At 40.6% G+C, this 16,027-nt stretch overlaps 1 protein-coding gene across 1 annotated transcript; it reads right to left on the bottom strand.

Moving 5' to 3' along the window:
- Nucleotides 1-1,992: 1,992 nt before the first annotated feature.
- nsfl1c (NSFL1 (p97) cofactor (p47)) lies at nucleotides 1,993-10,705 on the bottom strand. The gene is made up of 9 exons (XM_058051156.2): nucleotides 10,536-10,705; nucleotides 8,652-8,755; nucleotides 8,425-8,502; nucleotides 7,519-7,684; nucleotides 7,348-7,446; nucleotides 6,463-6,572; nucleotides 6,255-6,392; nucleotides 5,915-6,085; nucleotides 1,993-2,662 (listed from the first exon to the last, which is right to left on the bottom strand). Exons 1-9 carry the CDS (start codon nucleotides 10,635-10,637, stop codon nucleotides 2,500-2,502), a joined length of 1,131 nt encoding a protein of 376 aa, XP_057907139.2. The 5' UTR covers nucleotides 10,638-10,705; the 3' UTR covers nucleotides 1,993-2,499.
- Nucleotides 10,706-16,027: the final 5,322 nt, after the last annotated feature.

Genomic DNA, 16,027 nt, shown 5'->3' with positions numbered 1-16,027 from the left:
ATGCCCATCCATGGCAAGGTTTGCATGAATAGTAAATAGTATTAGCAGACCCAGAAAGATCCAAAACACACCAGCAAAGCATACCTTATATCTAATTGATCTTACCTTTATGAATTTCCACATAGTATCAGCATTTGGGAGCAAATGTGAGGTGAAAGAAAACGGTTAAAAACACTGTGGGAAATGTCGCTTTCAAGGACCATCCAACAAAGTCAGACCAGTCGCCAGCAAAACTGGAGGATCTCTAACTACATATAAAATGGGACTTTTTAAATAAAATGACCTTGCTTTGCAAAATGAACATCCACGTACATTTTTACAAAATGTTTTTTTGCACCTGAACGTCTGCTGCAGTCGGGTGCTTGGGAAAACAGTGCATCCGGAAAGTATTCACACCGCCTTCTACAGTATTCACTTTTTCCACATTTTGTCACGTTACAGCCTCATTCCAAATTGTATTAATTTAATCTCTTACCTCAAAATTCTACACAAAATACTCCATTATGACAATGTGAAAAAGGTTTTTTTTTAACTTTTTTTGAATTTATTAAAAATAGAAAACCAAGAAATCACATTTACATATGTAAGTATTCACAGCCTTTGCCATGAAGCTCAAAATTGAGCTCAGGTGCATCTTTTTTCCACTGATCATCCTTGAGATCTTTCTACAGCTTAATTGGAGTCCACCTGCAGTAAATTCAGTTGATTGGACATGATTTGGAAATATAATAACTGTCTATATAAGGTCCCACAGTTGACTGTGCATGTCAGAGCACAAACACCAAGCATGAAGTCAAAAGAACTGTCTGTAGACCTGCGAGACAGGATTGTCTTGAGGCACAAATCTGGGGAAGGATACAGAAACATTTCTGCTGCTTTGAAGGTCCCAATGAGCACAGTGGCCTCCATTATTGGTAAATGGAAGACGTTTGGAACCACCAGGACTCTTCCTAGAGCTGGCCGGCCTTCTAAACTGAGCGATCGGGGAAGAAGGGCCTTAGTCAGGGAGGTGACCAAGGCCCCGATGGTCACTCTGTCAGAGCTCCAGCGTTCCTCTGTGGAGAGAGGAGAGCCTTCCAGAAAGACAACCATCTCTGCAGCAATCCACCAATCAGGCCTGTATGGTAGAGTGGCCAGACGAAAGCCACTCCTTAGTAAAAGGAACATGGCAGCCCGTCTGGAATTTGCCAAAAAGCACCTGAATGACTCTCAGACCATGAGAAACAAAATTCTCTGGTCTGGAGAGAATTGTTTGCGCCATGTTTGGAGGAAACCAGGCACTGCTCATCACCAGGCCAATAGCATCCCTACAGTGAAGCATGGTGGTGGCAGCATCATGCTGTGGGGATGTTTTTCAGCAGCAGGAACTGGCAGACTAGTCAGGATAGAAGGAAAAATGAATGCAGCAATATATAGAGATATCCTGGATGAAAAACTGCTCCAGAGCGCTCGACCTCAGGCTGGCATACAGCCAAGATCTCAAAAGATTGGCTTCAGAACCACTCCGTGAATGTCCTGGAGTGGCCCAGCCAGAGTCCAGACTTGAATCCGATCGAACATCTCTGGAGAGATCTGAAAATGGCTGTGCACAGACGTCTCCCATCCAACCTGATGGAGCTTGAGACTTATTGCAAAGAAGAATGGGCAAAACTGCCTAAAGATAGGTGTGCTAAACTTGTGGGATCATATTCAAAAAGACTTGAGGCTGTAATTGCTGCCAAAGGTGGATCAACAAAGTATTAAGCAAAGGCTGTGAATACTTATGTAAATGGGATTTTTTTGTTTTCTATTTTTAATAAATTCAAAACATGTCAAAAAAAAACTTTTTTACATTGTCATAATGGAGTATTTTGTGTAGAATTTTGAGGTAAGAGATTAATTTAATACCGTTTGGAATGAGGCTGTAACATGACAAAATGTAGAAAAAGTGAAGCGCTGTGAATACTTTCCGGGTGCACTGTATGCTGTGCTCTTTAAATGCTTTAAAATGTTGTAGAAATGACACTTGTGTACAACTGGCTTCTTTATTATAATGTGAGATCCATGTCTACATCAACAAACATAAGCGTAGAATCGTATTGAATAGTTGTGTTTTACGAGCGCGCACCGGCCTCCTCACACATTGATCATTTATTCCCTAAAGGTCCAAACGGGTTCCCTTGTGGCCCCAGGATGCAGAGAGGATGTCCACCACCTATCTTTATAATCTATTACATATTGTATGGTTAGCCACTAATCATTCATCATGATCAGTCGGTCAAGAAAACAATAATGCAAAAATGAAGCTGGGATCATCCCGACTGCACCGGAACCCATCTGATCCATCTTCAGATGAACAAAACTCATGGAGGACTTCTTGTGCTGTCACCAGAGAAAAGGGGAATGATGTGGGGTACAAGCGGACGTGTCTTGGACCACCATCATCATTCACTGCAAAAACACCCGGATCAATCAGAAATGAAGAGGTCCCAACACAAGTCCGTGACTCCAGGGGGGTCCTCATTGTAGCCGCTGCACGATGACGGCGTTGAGGAGGTTGGCCTGCTGCAGTGTCTGGCTCTCGTCCGACAGCTCCTTGTTGGGGAAGGTGGTCATCAGGACAAACTCCCGGGCAGCCATGGCAGGCCGGGCTGCCACCACGAATTGCCGCAGGTCTGACACCCTGGTAACGACACGACGGGGGAGATTTGATGCAAAGCGAATTTAAGTTTCTGAAGGATAACATCGTCTTTGGATGAAGTGTATCCACTGTGTTCCCGTTAGGCACCATAGCGCTGCCATTTCAACTTAATGTAGTACTGTAGAGCAGTGTTTTTCAACCTTTTTTGAGCCACGGCACGTTTTTTACATTGGAAAAATCTTGTGGCACACCACTAACCAAAAATGTTACAAAATGTCCCCATGACCTCACACGTCCATCAAAAAGTCTATCGGAGGAACAAGGTAGGTGTTGCCACACGGACCAATATTACATTGCTCTGCCAGTCTTTACACCACAGACACTCCACAGTACTATCCACATTTACATGACGAGTTTTCTCTTTCCAAATGACCTTTCGGGAAACATTGGTATCCATGCAAAGGAATATTCCAATCTCTTGTCTACATGTGCCGTGAAAATCAAACAGAATAGTCAATGGGGTATGCGCAGTAAAACGTAAACATCAACGTCACGTGATACCGGCTTCCCCGAGTTTTTCTTTCACTTGTTGGAATAACTCTGCATTGCCAGTTTTTCGTCTGTCCAGTCTTGAAATTTAGTTTGGATCAATAACAAACTTTGCTTAGCAGTCCAATGCTGATTGCTGGCCTCCATTTTTAAAAGTGAAGAACGTCTGGATCTGCGTGTTACGTCATATCTGAGCATGTGCTGAAAGAACGCACCCGGGATAAATTTAAACAGGAAAAGATCAAATTCAATCTTGCTAATATTTTGTAATTAAAACTCGGGATATGTTTTATATAGATATATATTTTCTTTTTTAATAAAACTGCACTTGTGAATGGCGTATAGAAGTGTTTAGATTCTGTTTCAGAGATGGCGGCAATGCACACAAAAGCTGCTTGCCAACCGCCAATAAACAACAGAAGAAGAAAAACACCATGAAGAAGAACGCACCATGACAAATTTCCGTTTGAGCGGGTACAAGATACCTGAATTGGATTGGGGAAAGGAATATTCCATCCCTGTTCAATTCTTTCCGTTTGAGCAAATATACCAAATGCAATTGGAATATTTGGCTCCATATTCATGGCTATTGACATAATATTTGCAAATGATGATTAATCAATGTTAACTATAAAAAATGATATTGGATAATTCCTCACGGCACACCTGACAGTTTCTCAAGGTACACTAGTGTGCCGCGGCACAGTGGATGAAAATCACTGCTGTAGAGTACTGCAGCTACAGTTGTGCCCAAAAGTTTACAGCCTCTGCAGAATTTAAGATTTTTTTGCCTTTTCTCAGAAAATAAAAAAAAAACAAAAACCTTTGTCACTCATGGTGAGTGGTTATTTTACTCTTTTTATCATCAAATCATAATGACAACAGAAGCTTGAAAAATGACCCTAGCCAAAAGTTTACACACCACAGTTTTTAATACCACATCAATAACAGCTTGAAGTCTTTTGTGGTAGTTGTGGAAGAGGATCTTTATTTTCTCAGATGGTAAAACTGCCCATTATATTTGGCAAAGAACCTCCAGGTCCTGGAAATTCTTGGGCTGTCTTGCATGAACTGAACAATGACATGGAGGTCAGGAGACAGAGATGGTCGGTTTAAACTTGGCTTTCTTCTGCTGGAGTCAATGGCAGGTCCAAGAACGTCCAAGAACATCCTATGTGCAACTTCTGGGCTGATGAGTGTCGATTTTCTTCCAGTATTTTCTGATAACATTCTGCATTCAACCTTTCCATTTTTCTCCCATTTTCCTGTGCCTTTGTAGCTCACAAACATCACTCCAAATGACTTTGTTCCAAAGGTTGAGGCTTGTCTCTGTGCCTTCTGGTGTATTCTAAGCGGGATATTTTGTGGTATTTGCATAGAAATGGCTTTCTTCTGGCAACCCGCCCATGCTGCACAATAAGTGTCGTTATTGTGGATCTGGAAACATCTAGTCCAATTTTTTCTGAGAGTCCTGTATTTCAGCTCAAGTTATCCAAGGGTTTTTCTTTGCGTCTCAAACTATTTTCCATGCAGTTGGTGCAGAAATTTTTGTTGGTCTGCCTGACCATGGTTTTGTTTCAACAGAATCTCTCTCTCTCTCCACTTCTTGATTTGAGTTCCAACACTGCTTACTGGCCTCTTCAATTCCTTGGATATCTTTTTATATCCTTTTCCTGTTTTATACGCTTGGGTTACCTTGTTTCGCAGGTCCTTTGACAATTCTTTTGCTTTCCCCATGACACAGAAACCAGAAACTTCAACGCAGCTCTAAGCTTTTCTACACACACATTGATTCCAAGCCCATACATCACAGGTCACCTTTAGGCACCATTCAAACCCATTTGTGTCAACTTGGGTTCATGTTATCGGGCCAAAACCACCAGGGTGTGTAAACTTTTGGACAGGGTCTTTTTTTTTTTTTTTTCTGTCATTATGATTTAATATATTTTCTGAGAAAAGGCCAACAAATCTTAAATTCTGCAGGGGGGTGTAAACTTTTGGGCACAACTGTATGTGTTTTGACAAGGATCCAAAAACACTCCAGTACAGCGGAACGGCGCCAGGACGAGGCACGATCACAGGAGTGAAAGAATTTCTTGTGTCCGGCCTCGTAGGATGATGGTTACAAATTCATGCCAGTATGAGCAAAGTGTTTAAAGTGTATGGTGAGGGCTTTTACAGCTGTAAAACATACAGTCATGGAAAACATTGATTGTTTCTTTGGTTTATTGATCCATTTGAATGGCTGGTACAACTAAAGGTACATTTGATCGGACAGATATAATGATCAGAACAAAAACACCTCCTAAGTTGAGTTTCATTCAAGAGCTGACATCTAGCAACTTCCATGCTTTTCTTCTTCATAACTAAAATGACTTTAGTTCTTCCATCAATAGTTATAGCAGTGTACTGCCAAAAACATAGAGATATTGTGATATTTGTCCAAACAATGCTACTTTCAGTTGTACCAGTACCAGGCATTCAAATGAGCAACAAGGCTGGTCTCATGGTTTTTTCCATGACCGTACGCCTCTCTAGTGGCGTGGGAATGCCATGGGATCCGCCAGGAGGAGAGGGAAGTCAGGGCTTCCCCCAGCTCATAAGCGGTAAATTGATGGATCTTTTTGTATCCATTACTTGAGTGTATTGTTTGTATTTATGCATGTCTACTCCAATTATTATTAGCTATCTTCATCCAAAGAGGGAAAGTAACCTTTACGGCATTGGGGGTTGGGTTGCAGTCACCTGTGGCTATGGTTGAACTTGTGAACCAGCCTGCCGCCGTCCGCCAGTCGGATCTGAATGTTTGTGAGGGGCTGAGAGGTGTCCAGGCTCACGCTGGCACTGGCCTGGGCTTCGTTGGCCGCCTGGTCCTGCTGAGAGGTGGCGGGAGCTGAGACCAACTCCGGGGTGGCACTGGAAGAAGGAGCGGGAGAGAGAGAGAGAGAGGGCTATTTTATTCAACATAGCAGAGAAATATGGCCATTTTAAATGAATCACTGGAGGTGCAGGGTTTGAGGTTGGCACCCAGCTTCCTCCACCCCTTTCACTGCGGGTGTGTCCTTGAGCAAGACGCTTGGCTCACCTTCCCAGTTTCTGTCCCTCCCCTCCAAAGGCTTTGAAGGCCACCTTGGGCTTGCTGAAGTCCTCGTCCCTGTGGTCCTCCATGTCCAGGTTGACCTGCCCCCCACGAGAACGCTGCCTAAGCTCTAAGGGAATCTCCCTGCAGTGGAAAACCAAAATAATCATCATCGTGATAGAGGTGATGGAATAGCTGGCGGGGGAATAATTACCCCCTGCGGATGGCCTCGAGGAAGTGAGCGTTGCCAGGGTCGTTGTAGTTTCTCAGCTCGCCGTCGTCCAGACTGAAGCCCGTCTTCCACAGCTTCAACACCACATGTACCTAACACAGACACACTTAGCTGTCACACTTAGGATGTATGATAACCAAAGACGTAGTAACTGGATGGAATTATGATGCTGTCTGGACTTTGAGAGGCGCCAGCGGAGATGAAATATTCAAATCCAATTTCATATGAACAACCTAAGAATTACGTTTATTTGTAGTTCTAAAAGGTCTTTTTTTTTTTACTTTCCTACGAGGTTCTGAAGTATTTTTGGGTTGGTTTGCTGCTGACATTTAAAATCAACTTTATTTCATGTTGCTCTGTGGTGCTTTTGGTATGGCGATAGGATTATATTTGACTTTGTCTACATTTATTTCAAGGAGACAATGGACTATTATATTTTAGCGGCTATTTTTCTGTACGTTTTTTTTATGAAACTTCACACTTCTCACAGGATATAGTATATCATGTATGGATATTCAACAGCCATTCTGTTCATCATTTTCATGGACACAATTTTTAGGCACAGCCAAGGCATCAAAGTCGTGTTCATGAGTGAGGGAAGGTGGGAACGTGAGGTCGACAGGCGGATCATTGCAGTCATGCGGTCGCCGTACCAGACCGTCATGGTGAAGAGCGAGCTGAGCCAGAGGGCAAAGCTCTCCATTTCAATTGAGAGACATTTAAAAAGTACTTTTCCTTGAACAGTTTTCATTTATTTCCAAAAGTAATCCCTATATCTCACAGAAATTTGTGATTTTTTGTAAAGTTGAATTTTCTACGTGAAGTCTAATTTTGTGTTGGAAGTATTTGATGGGTGGAACAACTCACGTCCTGTTGTCCTGTGCTGGCGTCGCGTCTCCCGCCAGAAACATATGCGGACTCCTCTTCAGGAGCTGCTCCCAGCCTGTATCCACCCCCATCGAAGGCCTGAGAGGAGCAGACAGAACGTCAGGGCGGTATTTCAATCACAGCACATATAATGGTGTTCTCTCCTCTTACTTTAGCTTTGCTGAATTCCCCCGGGCCTCTCCCACTGCGGTCCAGGGGCACAGCTCCGTGCTCCTTGGCTCCTTTAAACAGATCCTCCACCACCTCATTGGGACTCTTCTTCTTAGGAGGCCCCACAATTTGCTGCCCGCTGCGCTCAGATCCCCCCGCAAAGAACCTGCGCATGTGGGTATCACCGTGGCGTTACGACCACCAATGTGCATGCGTGGTTCTCACTAATTTAATTTAGACCATAAACCATAACCAAGAAAGTATTCCATCGTGTATTTTCAAGTATTCCACACACACACAGCTAGCCCCGCCTCTCCCCACTGGGACAAAGACTGAATGACTAACAGGAGGGTTCACTCCCTCCATTCATTCATTCATTCTGCTATAGAACCAACACTCCCAAGTGTTGAGACACATGCACAGAGAGAACTCTTGTGTCAGGCAGCCCGTTTGGTGGAGAGAGGAGGAAAACAAACACGCAAGCACATGTCAATATATCCGAATATCAAAACTTATTTTTTAGCATCATATCAAAAACAAGCATATCGTTCATATTGATACAGACCAGAGGTCTCTTGTTTCAACATGGCGCTGCCCGGGTGGCAGCTAGATAAAGTACCTCCATTATTTCCGCCACGTTTTAAGTGTTTAACAGTGCTTTATTTGGACTTTCTTCTTGTTTTTGTGCCCTACCAACCTCTTAAGCAAGTGTGGCGCTATGGATGTTCATCTTGTTATGTTTGGGTCTTGCGGGAGACACATTCATTCTCAGCTCCGTTGTTTACACTTGGGAAAAGGCTGTAGCTGTGAGCCACACGCCTCCTTCCGTACGCTGAGCAAACGGGGATCCCCGCGGAGATGGGGAGGAGAAGAGGCTGCACAAGTCTGTGGGATGACCCATCTTACCTCTGACCTTCCTCCTCGTCGCTTTCATCTTCAGCCTCGTGCATGAAGTCTCTGAAGGACGTCACTCTGTGCTGAGAGCTGATGAAGGAAACAAACATCACATTCCGTTCTCATGCAAAAAGGTACTCTATCATGTAGTATCAGGAACATGAATGTATGAAATCTATTTATCAACCATGGAAAAAGCTCCTCCCAGCACTGATCCGTTATTGTAAATTGCATTATACCTTGGACCGGTAGATCTGGACACAGAGGAGCCGCCTTCAGGTTGAGGCAGAGTCACAATGTCGTCATCATCAGGTCCGTCCTCAAAGAAGCTACCAAGAGCAAGCTGTCCAACACGGAAGAAGAGATTAGTGGTCAAATGAATACACATGGAAGTCATTCCCTTCAAGAGACTCGATGCAACTCGCTCCAAATAGCAAAAAGTATGACACCACCAGTCGCAGCAGCAGTCCCCAGCATGTTACCTATAGAACACATTGCACCAAATAAATCCCAACTACAATGAAAATGCATGAAAATGGTGGTTACATTTGTGTTGAAGCCAAATAAAACATGGTGCTCATGGCCAAGTGCAGGCCAGGAAAAAAAAAGAATAATATCATTTTAGTAGTATTGAGGCGAAATATTAAAGAAAGGCATTTCATAAAATTATATCAAAATAAAAACCAAAACAAAGTTGTAATTTTTGCACAATGAAAATTGAAATAGTTGCGGGAAAGTTGTGACAAGAATATAGAGAAAGAATTCTTGTAATTTAAAAAGGAAAGGGTTCAATTTTATGAGAAAAAAATATTATCTTTTTCGTAGCATTGTGTTGAAATATTAAAGTAAAAAAGGCTTTAAATTGTAATATTATGAAATACAATTATTTTATTTTTTGGAAAAATTTGTTTGCAGAGAAAGTTATAACGTTGTAAGAATACAATCAAAATATTATTGTTAAAAAGTCAGAATGCAAGTAGACATTTTACAAGAAGAAAGTTGAAATAGTTGAGGAGAAAAAAACAGCAGCAATTAGAAGGAAGCTGCTATTTTATTAAATCAACCTATTACGTCAAATTCTAACAAAAAGGTTGCAGCTTTTCCACAATAAACTATTAATATTAGGAGGAAAAATAATGTTATTTTAGTAGTTTGCACTAGGTGGCCCTCACTGCTATACACACTGTCAGGTACACATATATATATATATATATATATATATACCAGGTATACACATGATATATGTCATGTCAGGTATACATGTACTATACATGTCAGGTATATGTGTCTGGTATACACATATATGCCAGGTATACACATGATGTACTTGTCAGGTGTACTACACGTGTCAGGTATACACGTTAGAGAAACACATAGGTATACACATACTACACATGTACGTAGCACATGCACAAAAGCAGTCTCAGAGAAGTGAGCGTCATTGTATGCTTGATGTAGTACACATTCGATCTTAGCTCATGTACTCGTAGCTAAACTTTGCGAAATCGCTATCACTGGCGGACACCAAACATATCTCAGGAGGAAGACGTGAGATATAAACAATTCCCAACGTTGTTGCTATGCCTAACTGTGACTCTGCCTAGCAACAAGTGGGCAAACATGGCGTCATTTTGCTGTAAAGTTTGAATCATTGACAACAAATTTTTGTGTGTTGTCTGCTCACTTCTTAGCGCGGGACTTTTGTGTACAAAATACTGCGAGTGAAGAGTGTTTCTTTTCACTTTTAAGCAGCTTTTTGTTTCATGCCATCGGGACATGAAATGCTGTCATGATTGGAAGCTCATGTTCAAAGTAGCAAGGCGGCATCGGGCTCACGGCTACAGCTAGCTAGGCGCCCCGTCCATCATTCAACGCGTATGGTGTGTTTTCCAAATAAGGTGCCACATTGTGTCGGCCGTTCTTGTCAACATCGACATCTCTGCCCTTTGGTCCGCCCATAGCAAAGGGAGTTCTCGGCTATTGTCAGCCAGTGACTTGCATAAATTGCCGGCAACACATGCTAACGATAGCCGGGCAGGCTAACTGATTGGCGGTGCTGTGTGTGAGCTAATACCTCCACATCCCAGCAAACACCGCCGACTCACAGGCGACACAAGCAGTACCTGCAAATTCCAACTGGTGGACTCTAAGAAAAAGCGGGCCCTCTCCTCGTCGACGCCAGTAACGTTGATAAAGTCCCGCACAGACTCCTCTTGGCTCGCCATTTTGCTTTGCTCAACTTCACCTTCCGCCTGGGAAACAAAGCAGTGAACGTTGGTTCCTAGTTTGGCCCAATCACAACAGCGACAAAGACGAAACTAAATAAACACTCCGGACCACTCAGTCTCAATAAATAGATTATGAAGTGTAAATCTTTAATCTTTGTCATGTCATACCAATCGCCAAATTTCGTTGTGGGTTGTTTTTTGCGATTTATTGTGTTGCAGGTTTACGACTCGCCACAAGATGGCATCTTGTGGCGAGTCTATGCTTGTTCTCAACTGTCATTTCATCATAAAGACCTCTTTTTTCTGAACCTCTTTGATCAAAGGTTTGTGGTAGTTATGTTATTGTTCCGAACGCTCCTACATTGCTAAAATGCTTCTAAAATTGTTATGATGATATGAAGCTAGTGCCGCATGTAATCAGTGCTAATATTCATCACACATTATGGGGGACACCTTATGTTTTACATAATCTTACCTTACAAAATACTTAACTTAAATAGTATTTGACTACATTATGACTGTATTTTAGGTTTATCCCATATGAAATGAATCCACTGTTGCTCCACTGGAGTTTACATTTCTATTCGGTCCAAGGCGCCAACACATCCAGCATTTATTTGGGGCACAGCGTCTATCAGAGCGGAAAAAATGCTAGACTAAAATAGAAGCATAAACAAGCAGAAATGAACTGGGGGGGGGGGGGGTGCATTAAAGTGAAAAGAAGCAGTTAACACTGTTTCGCCTTTCAACATTTCTTCTAGCTTGAGGGCGCACGTGATGAGGCAATAACGCCTACTTCCATGTCAATGAGGCAATCACAGCAGGCGGCTGGAGAGGAGGAGAGGAAATAGGCTTTTAATTACACAAAAAGTAAAAAAAAGGTGTGTGAAGAACTGTCATTAGGTTCAAATGTTAGCCGTGTAAAAAAGTAATAGATGGGTGTCGGATACAATAAGCTTAGCTTCTTCCTACTCCTTTTGGACATGTGGAACTGTGAATTGATTATGTGATGTATTCAATTGTAACCTGATTAATGTTCAAATAAAATTAAACCATTACCATTACCAAAACACTGTTAGCATGTTTAGCATGTTCGAATGTGAGCAGTGTGAAAACACTGTTAGCTGTGTTATAACACTGCTAGCGTATGTTATAATGTTAGCTCTGTGAAAACAATGTTAGCATGTTCAAATGTTAACTGTGTAAAAACAATGTTAGCATGTTAGAATGTCAGCCAGTCCAAAGATTGCTGTGGCCGGTGAGGATGAGGATGTGAGCAAGGCTTTAGGGTGTGAAGAGGAAAAGGGAAAAGGAGGAAGAGGCGTATTATCTCCTTCCTGTCCTACTGGAGCCCCACGACGAGTGTGTGTCCTTTATCACTGGTGCCAGATCTCCATGGTAGCAGACACTTCCCTGATAGCAGCGGAACACCAATGCTTGGTGTTTTTTGCCCATCAAAGACTTTGCTGGCTTTTTCTGTCTTTCGGATTTTCTCTCCCAACAGCCTGGCCGGATTTTTACACCACATACTTCAAGTGACCCAGTTCTGGATCAACAATGCAGCAGATTATTGGTTTTACGGCTTGGATGCAGGGGCAGGATCCAATTGTGGGTTTAGGTTATGTTTGTGGTTGAGGGTGTTTCAAAGGTTTATAGCTTCCAGGATGTGCATCCTAAATATTGGTGGTACAAAATGAAGTAGAATATGCTAATTTCCCGTTTGGGTCTGGCTGTTTTCGTCGTTTATGCAAAGCTCCTTGCAGAGAAGCTCTTAATATGCAAGAAAGCAAATTCTAAAAATATCCCTTGCTTCACAGCGACAGAAGGAAACAAAAAGTATCTTTTTTTGGGAACGACACTGGTGGATTTGTTATATTGGCTTCACATTAGCATGCTAGCAACATGTGACCATGAAAATGAGCAGCAAGCAGTCATCTGTGTAAGGTGGGATGCCCCTGGGGGCACAGAGCTCTTCATCAAAGGCTGCTAAAAGAGTAAACGTAAAACACTCTCGTCTTTGTGTGTGTGTGTTTTGGGGGGAGGGGGGGTGTTACGGCTACATGAGACACTCCAGACAAGCTCCAAGGCCTTTTCAGACCTTTGAAGTAGGCCATCGTGACACAAAACAACACAAATACACTGTCTTTACGTAATACCACATGACATTCCGCCACATGCCTCCTAGACACACACACACACTCCTCTCATCTGTATTTGATTGGTGCTGATGGAGACAGAGGAGGGTCGCCGTGGTAACAACAGCCGGGGGGCAGGATGCCCCACATCCCGCAACACAATGTAAGTACAACATAAGTATAGTTAGTAGAAACGTATGTAAACACTGAGTGATGTCATGTGAGGTGTTGACATGCTAACAATAGCATAGCAACAGTTTAGCCATTTCCATGAGTAGCATTAACCTCGTAACATTTTTTGACATTTTCATAAATATTAACATAGGAAGACACTTAGCTCTGACCTTGCATGCTAACGTTTTAGCCATTTTTATAAAAACAAGCTTATATAAACACTGCTACCATGCAAAGTGTTGGCATGTTAATGCTACCATTTTTTTGCCATTTTTATAAGTATGAACAAACACAAACGTTTTGCTCTACCATGCTAGATGTTGGATGCTAACATTTTATCCATTCTCACAAGTAGAACTTATATAAATTCTTGATGCTGTCATGCAGTGTTGGCATGCTAATGTTAGCACAGGGGCATTTTTGCCATTTTCTTTAGCATTAACACCGGCAAACACTTAGCACTATCATGCTAGGTTTTACATAGCAACAGTTTAGCCGTTTTCTTGAGTAGAAACTTATAAAACACTTATAAACACTTTGTGCTACCATATTAGGTGGTAGCATGTTAACGCTACCATATTTTGCCATTTTCATAAGCATGAACATATGATACTTAGATGTTGGATGCAAAAATTTTTGCCATTCTCACATGTAGTAACTTACACACTTGATGCTGCCATGCAGTGTTGGCATGCTAATGTTAGCGTGTAGCAGAGTTAGCCATTTGCACAGCCACATTTGAGCCAGTTTAATGAGTTGAAACTTATGTAAACACTTAGTGCTACCATGTTAGGTGTTAGCATGTTTGCGCAAGCATTTCAACCTTAGCATAGTAGTACATTTTCATAAGTATTAACAAATGTAGACACTTAGCTCTGCCATGGTAAATGTTGCATGCTAACGTTTTATCAATTTCCATAAGTACAAACACTTTGTGCTACCATGTTAGGTGTTAGCATGTTAACGCTACCATTTTTTGACATTTTCATAAGTATGAACATTAGCAGTCACTTAGCTTTACCATGCCAGATGTTGGATGCTAACATCCAAGCTGTTCTCATAAGTGGAAACATTAGCATAGTAGCATTTTAAAAATATTTTTTAGAAGTAGTAGCATATAAAGATACTTGTCTCTGCCATGCTAAATGTTGCATGCTAACGTTCTAGACATTCTAGAGTGACTTATATAAACTTATATAAACACTTTTTGTCACATAACATAACATAACATAACATAACATAACATAACATAACATAACATAACATAACATAACATAATAACACAACACTGTTATGCGTTGGCATGTTAGCATTAGCATAGTGGCATTGTCTTTAGTATTGACACTGGCAGACACTTAGCGCGATCATGCTAGGTTTTGCATAATGTGTCATCACGCCGCTCCGCTCGCTTCATCTTCTCTCCAAAAGAGAAGCTGGCTCCCAGGCAGGAAGCTAAGTAGGTCGCCACCACAAGACAATGTTAGGAGGAAGGAGGGTGAGGGCAACATCGTGCAATATTAACACCAAAAAAACATCAAACCCCACGTTTTTTGTTACTAGTAAAAAAAATGCAAACATTCTATCATATAGCTCATGAACTAATACAAAATAATTAACATAAACATGAACTATTAATGGATTTATACAAATAATTGAAATACATATGCCAATAATATTAATTAATACAAAGTATTGATTTGGCTATACTAATAATATAAATTCAGCAATTAATCATGCAATACAAAAATATTTAAATAAGTATACTAACACTACCCTACTAATTAGAAGGGTAATTATCTAAAATGAGTGAAAAATAAATAAATAAAAAAATAGATATAGGTAAGCCAATAATAGCAAATGAATGAGCAGTTTTACTAGATTGTAGTTTTATTCAAGGATGAGTAGTTTTACTAGATTGTAGTTTTATTCAAGGATGAGTAGTTTTACTAAATTGTAGTTTTATTCAAGGATGAGTAGTTTTACTAGATTGTAGTTTTATTCAAGAATGAGTAATTTTACTGGTTTGTAGTTTTATTCAAGGATGAGTAATTTTACTAGATTGTAGTTTTATTCAAGGATGAGTAGTTTTACTAGATTGTAGTTTTATTTAAGGATGAGTAATTTTACTAGATTGTAGTTTTATTCAAGGATGACTAGTTTTACTAGATTGTAGTTTTATTCAAGGATGAGTAGTTTTACTAGATTGTAGTTTTATTCAAGGATGAGTAGTTTTACTAGATTGTAGTTTTATTCAAGGATGAGTAGTTTTACTAGATTGTAGTTTTATTTAAGGATGAGTAATTTTACTAGATTGTAGTTTTATTCAAGGATGAGTAGTTTTACTAGATTGTAGTTTTATTCAAGGATGAGTAGTTTTACTAGATTGTAGTTTTATTCAAGGATGAGTAGTTTTACTAGATTGTAGTTTTATTCAAGGATGAGTAATTTTACTGGTTTGTAGTTTTATTCAAGGATGAGTAGTTTTACTAGATTGTAGTTTTATTCAAGGATGAGTAGTTTTACTAGATTGTAGTTTTATTCAAGGATGAGTAGTTTTACTAGATTGTAGTTTTATTCAAGGATGAGTAGTTTTACTAGATTGTAGTTTTATTCAAGGATGAGTAGTTTTACTAGATTGTAGTTTTATTTAAGGATGAGTAATTTTACTAGATTGTAGTTTTATTCAAGGATGAGTAGTTTTACTAGATTGTAGTTTTATTCAAGGATGAGTAGCTTTATTTAAGGTTGAGTAATTTTACTAGATTGTAGTTTTATTCAAGGATGAGTAGTTTTACTAGATTGTAGTTTTATTCAAGGATGAGTAGTTTTACTAGATTGTAGTTTTATTCAAGGATGAGTAGTTTTACTAGATTGTAGTTTTATTCAAGGATGAGTAGTTTTACTAGATTATGCCTTTGTTACGGGATGTGTGGTTTTACTTTATTATAGTTGCATTAAATGGGGCTCCCCCCACATTTCGTCACCATTAACACCCACCCACCCGAACATTCGCTTAGTTGCATGCAAAGCTAATAGCTTAGTGCTCAGCTTTTATTTCGGGGAGGTGATGTCCCTGAA

This window comes from Doryrhamphus excisus, linkage group LG15 (assembly GCF_037039965.1).
Source record: "Doryrhamphus excisus strain RoL-2023G ecotype Guam linkage group LG15, RoL_Dexc_Guam_v1.1, whole genome shotgun sequence".
Lineage (NCBI taxonomy): Eukaryota > Metazoa > Chordata > Actinopteri > Syngnathiformes > Syngnathidae > Doryrhamphus > Doryrhamphus excisus.
This window is presented reverse-complemented; position numbering and strand designations above follow the sequence as displayed.

Excerpts from the sequence above, each read along its gene's own strand:
- nsfl1c (XM_058051156.2), bottom strand. The coding sequence starts at position 10,637 with ATGGCGAGCCAAGAGGAGTCTGTGCGGGACTTTATCAACGTTACTGGC. Across the intron at positions 6,573-7,347 it reads CCAGCACAGGACAACAGGAC|GTACATGTGGTGTTGAAGCT; the intron begins GTGAGTTGTTCC and ends TGTCTGTGTTAG. Across the intron at positions 6,086-6,254 it reads GAGGGACAGAAACTGGGAAG|TGCCACCCCGGAGTTGGTCT; the intron begins GTGAGCCAAGCG and ends TCCTTCTTCCAG.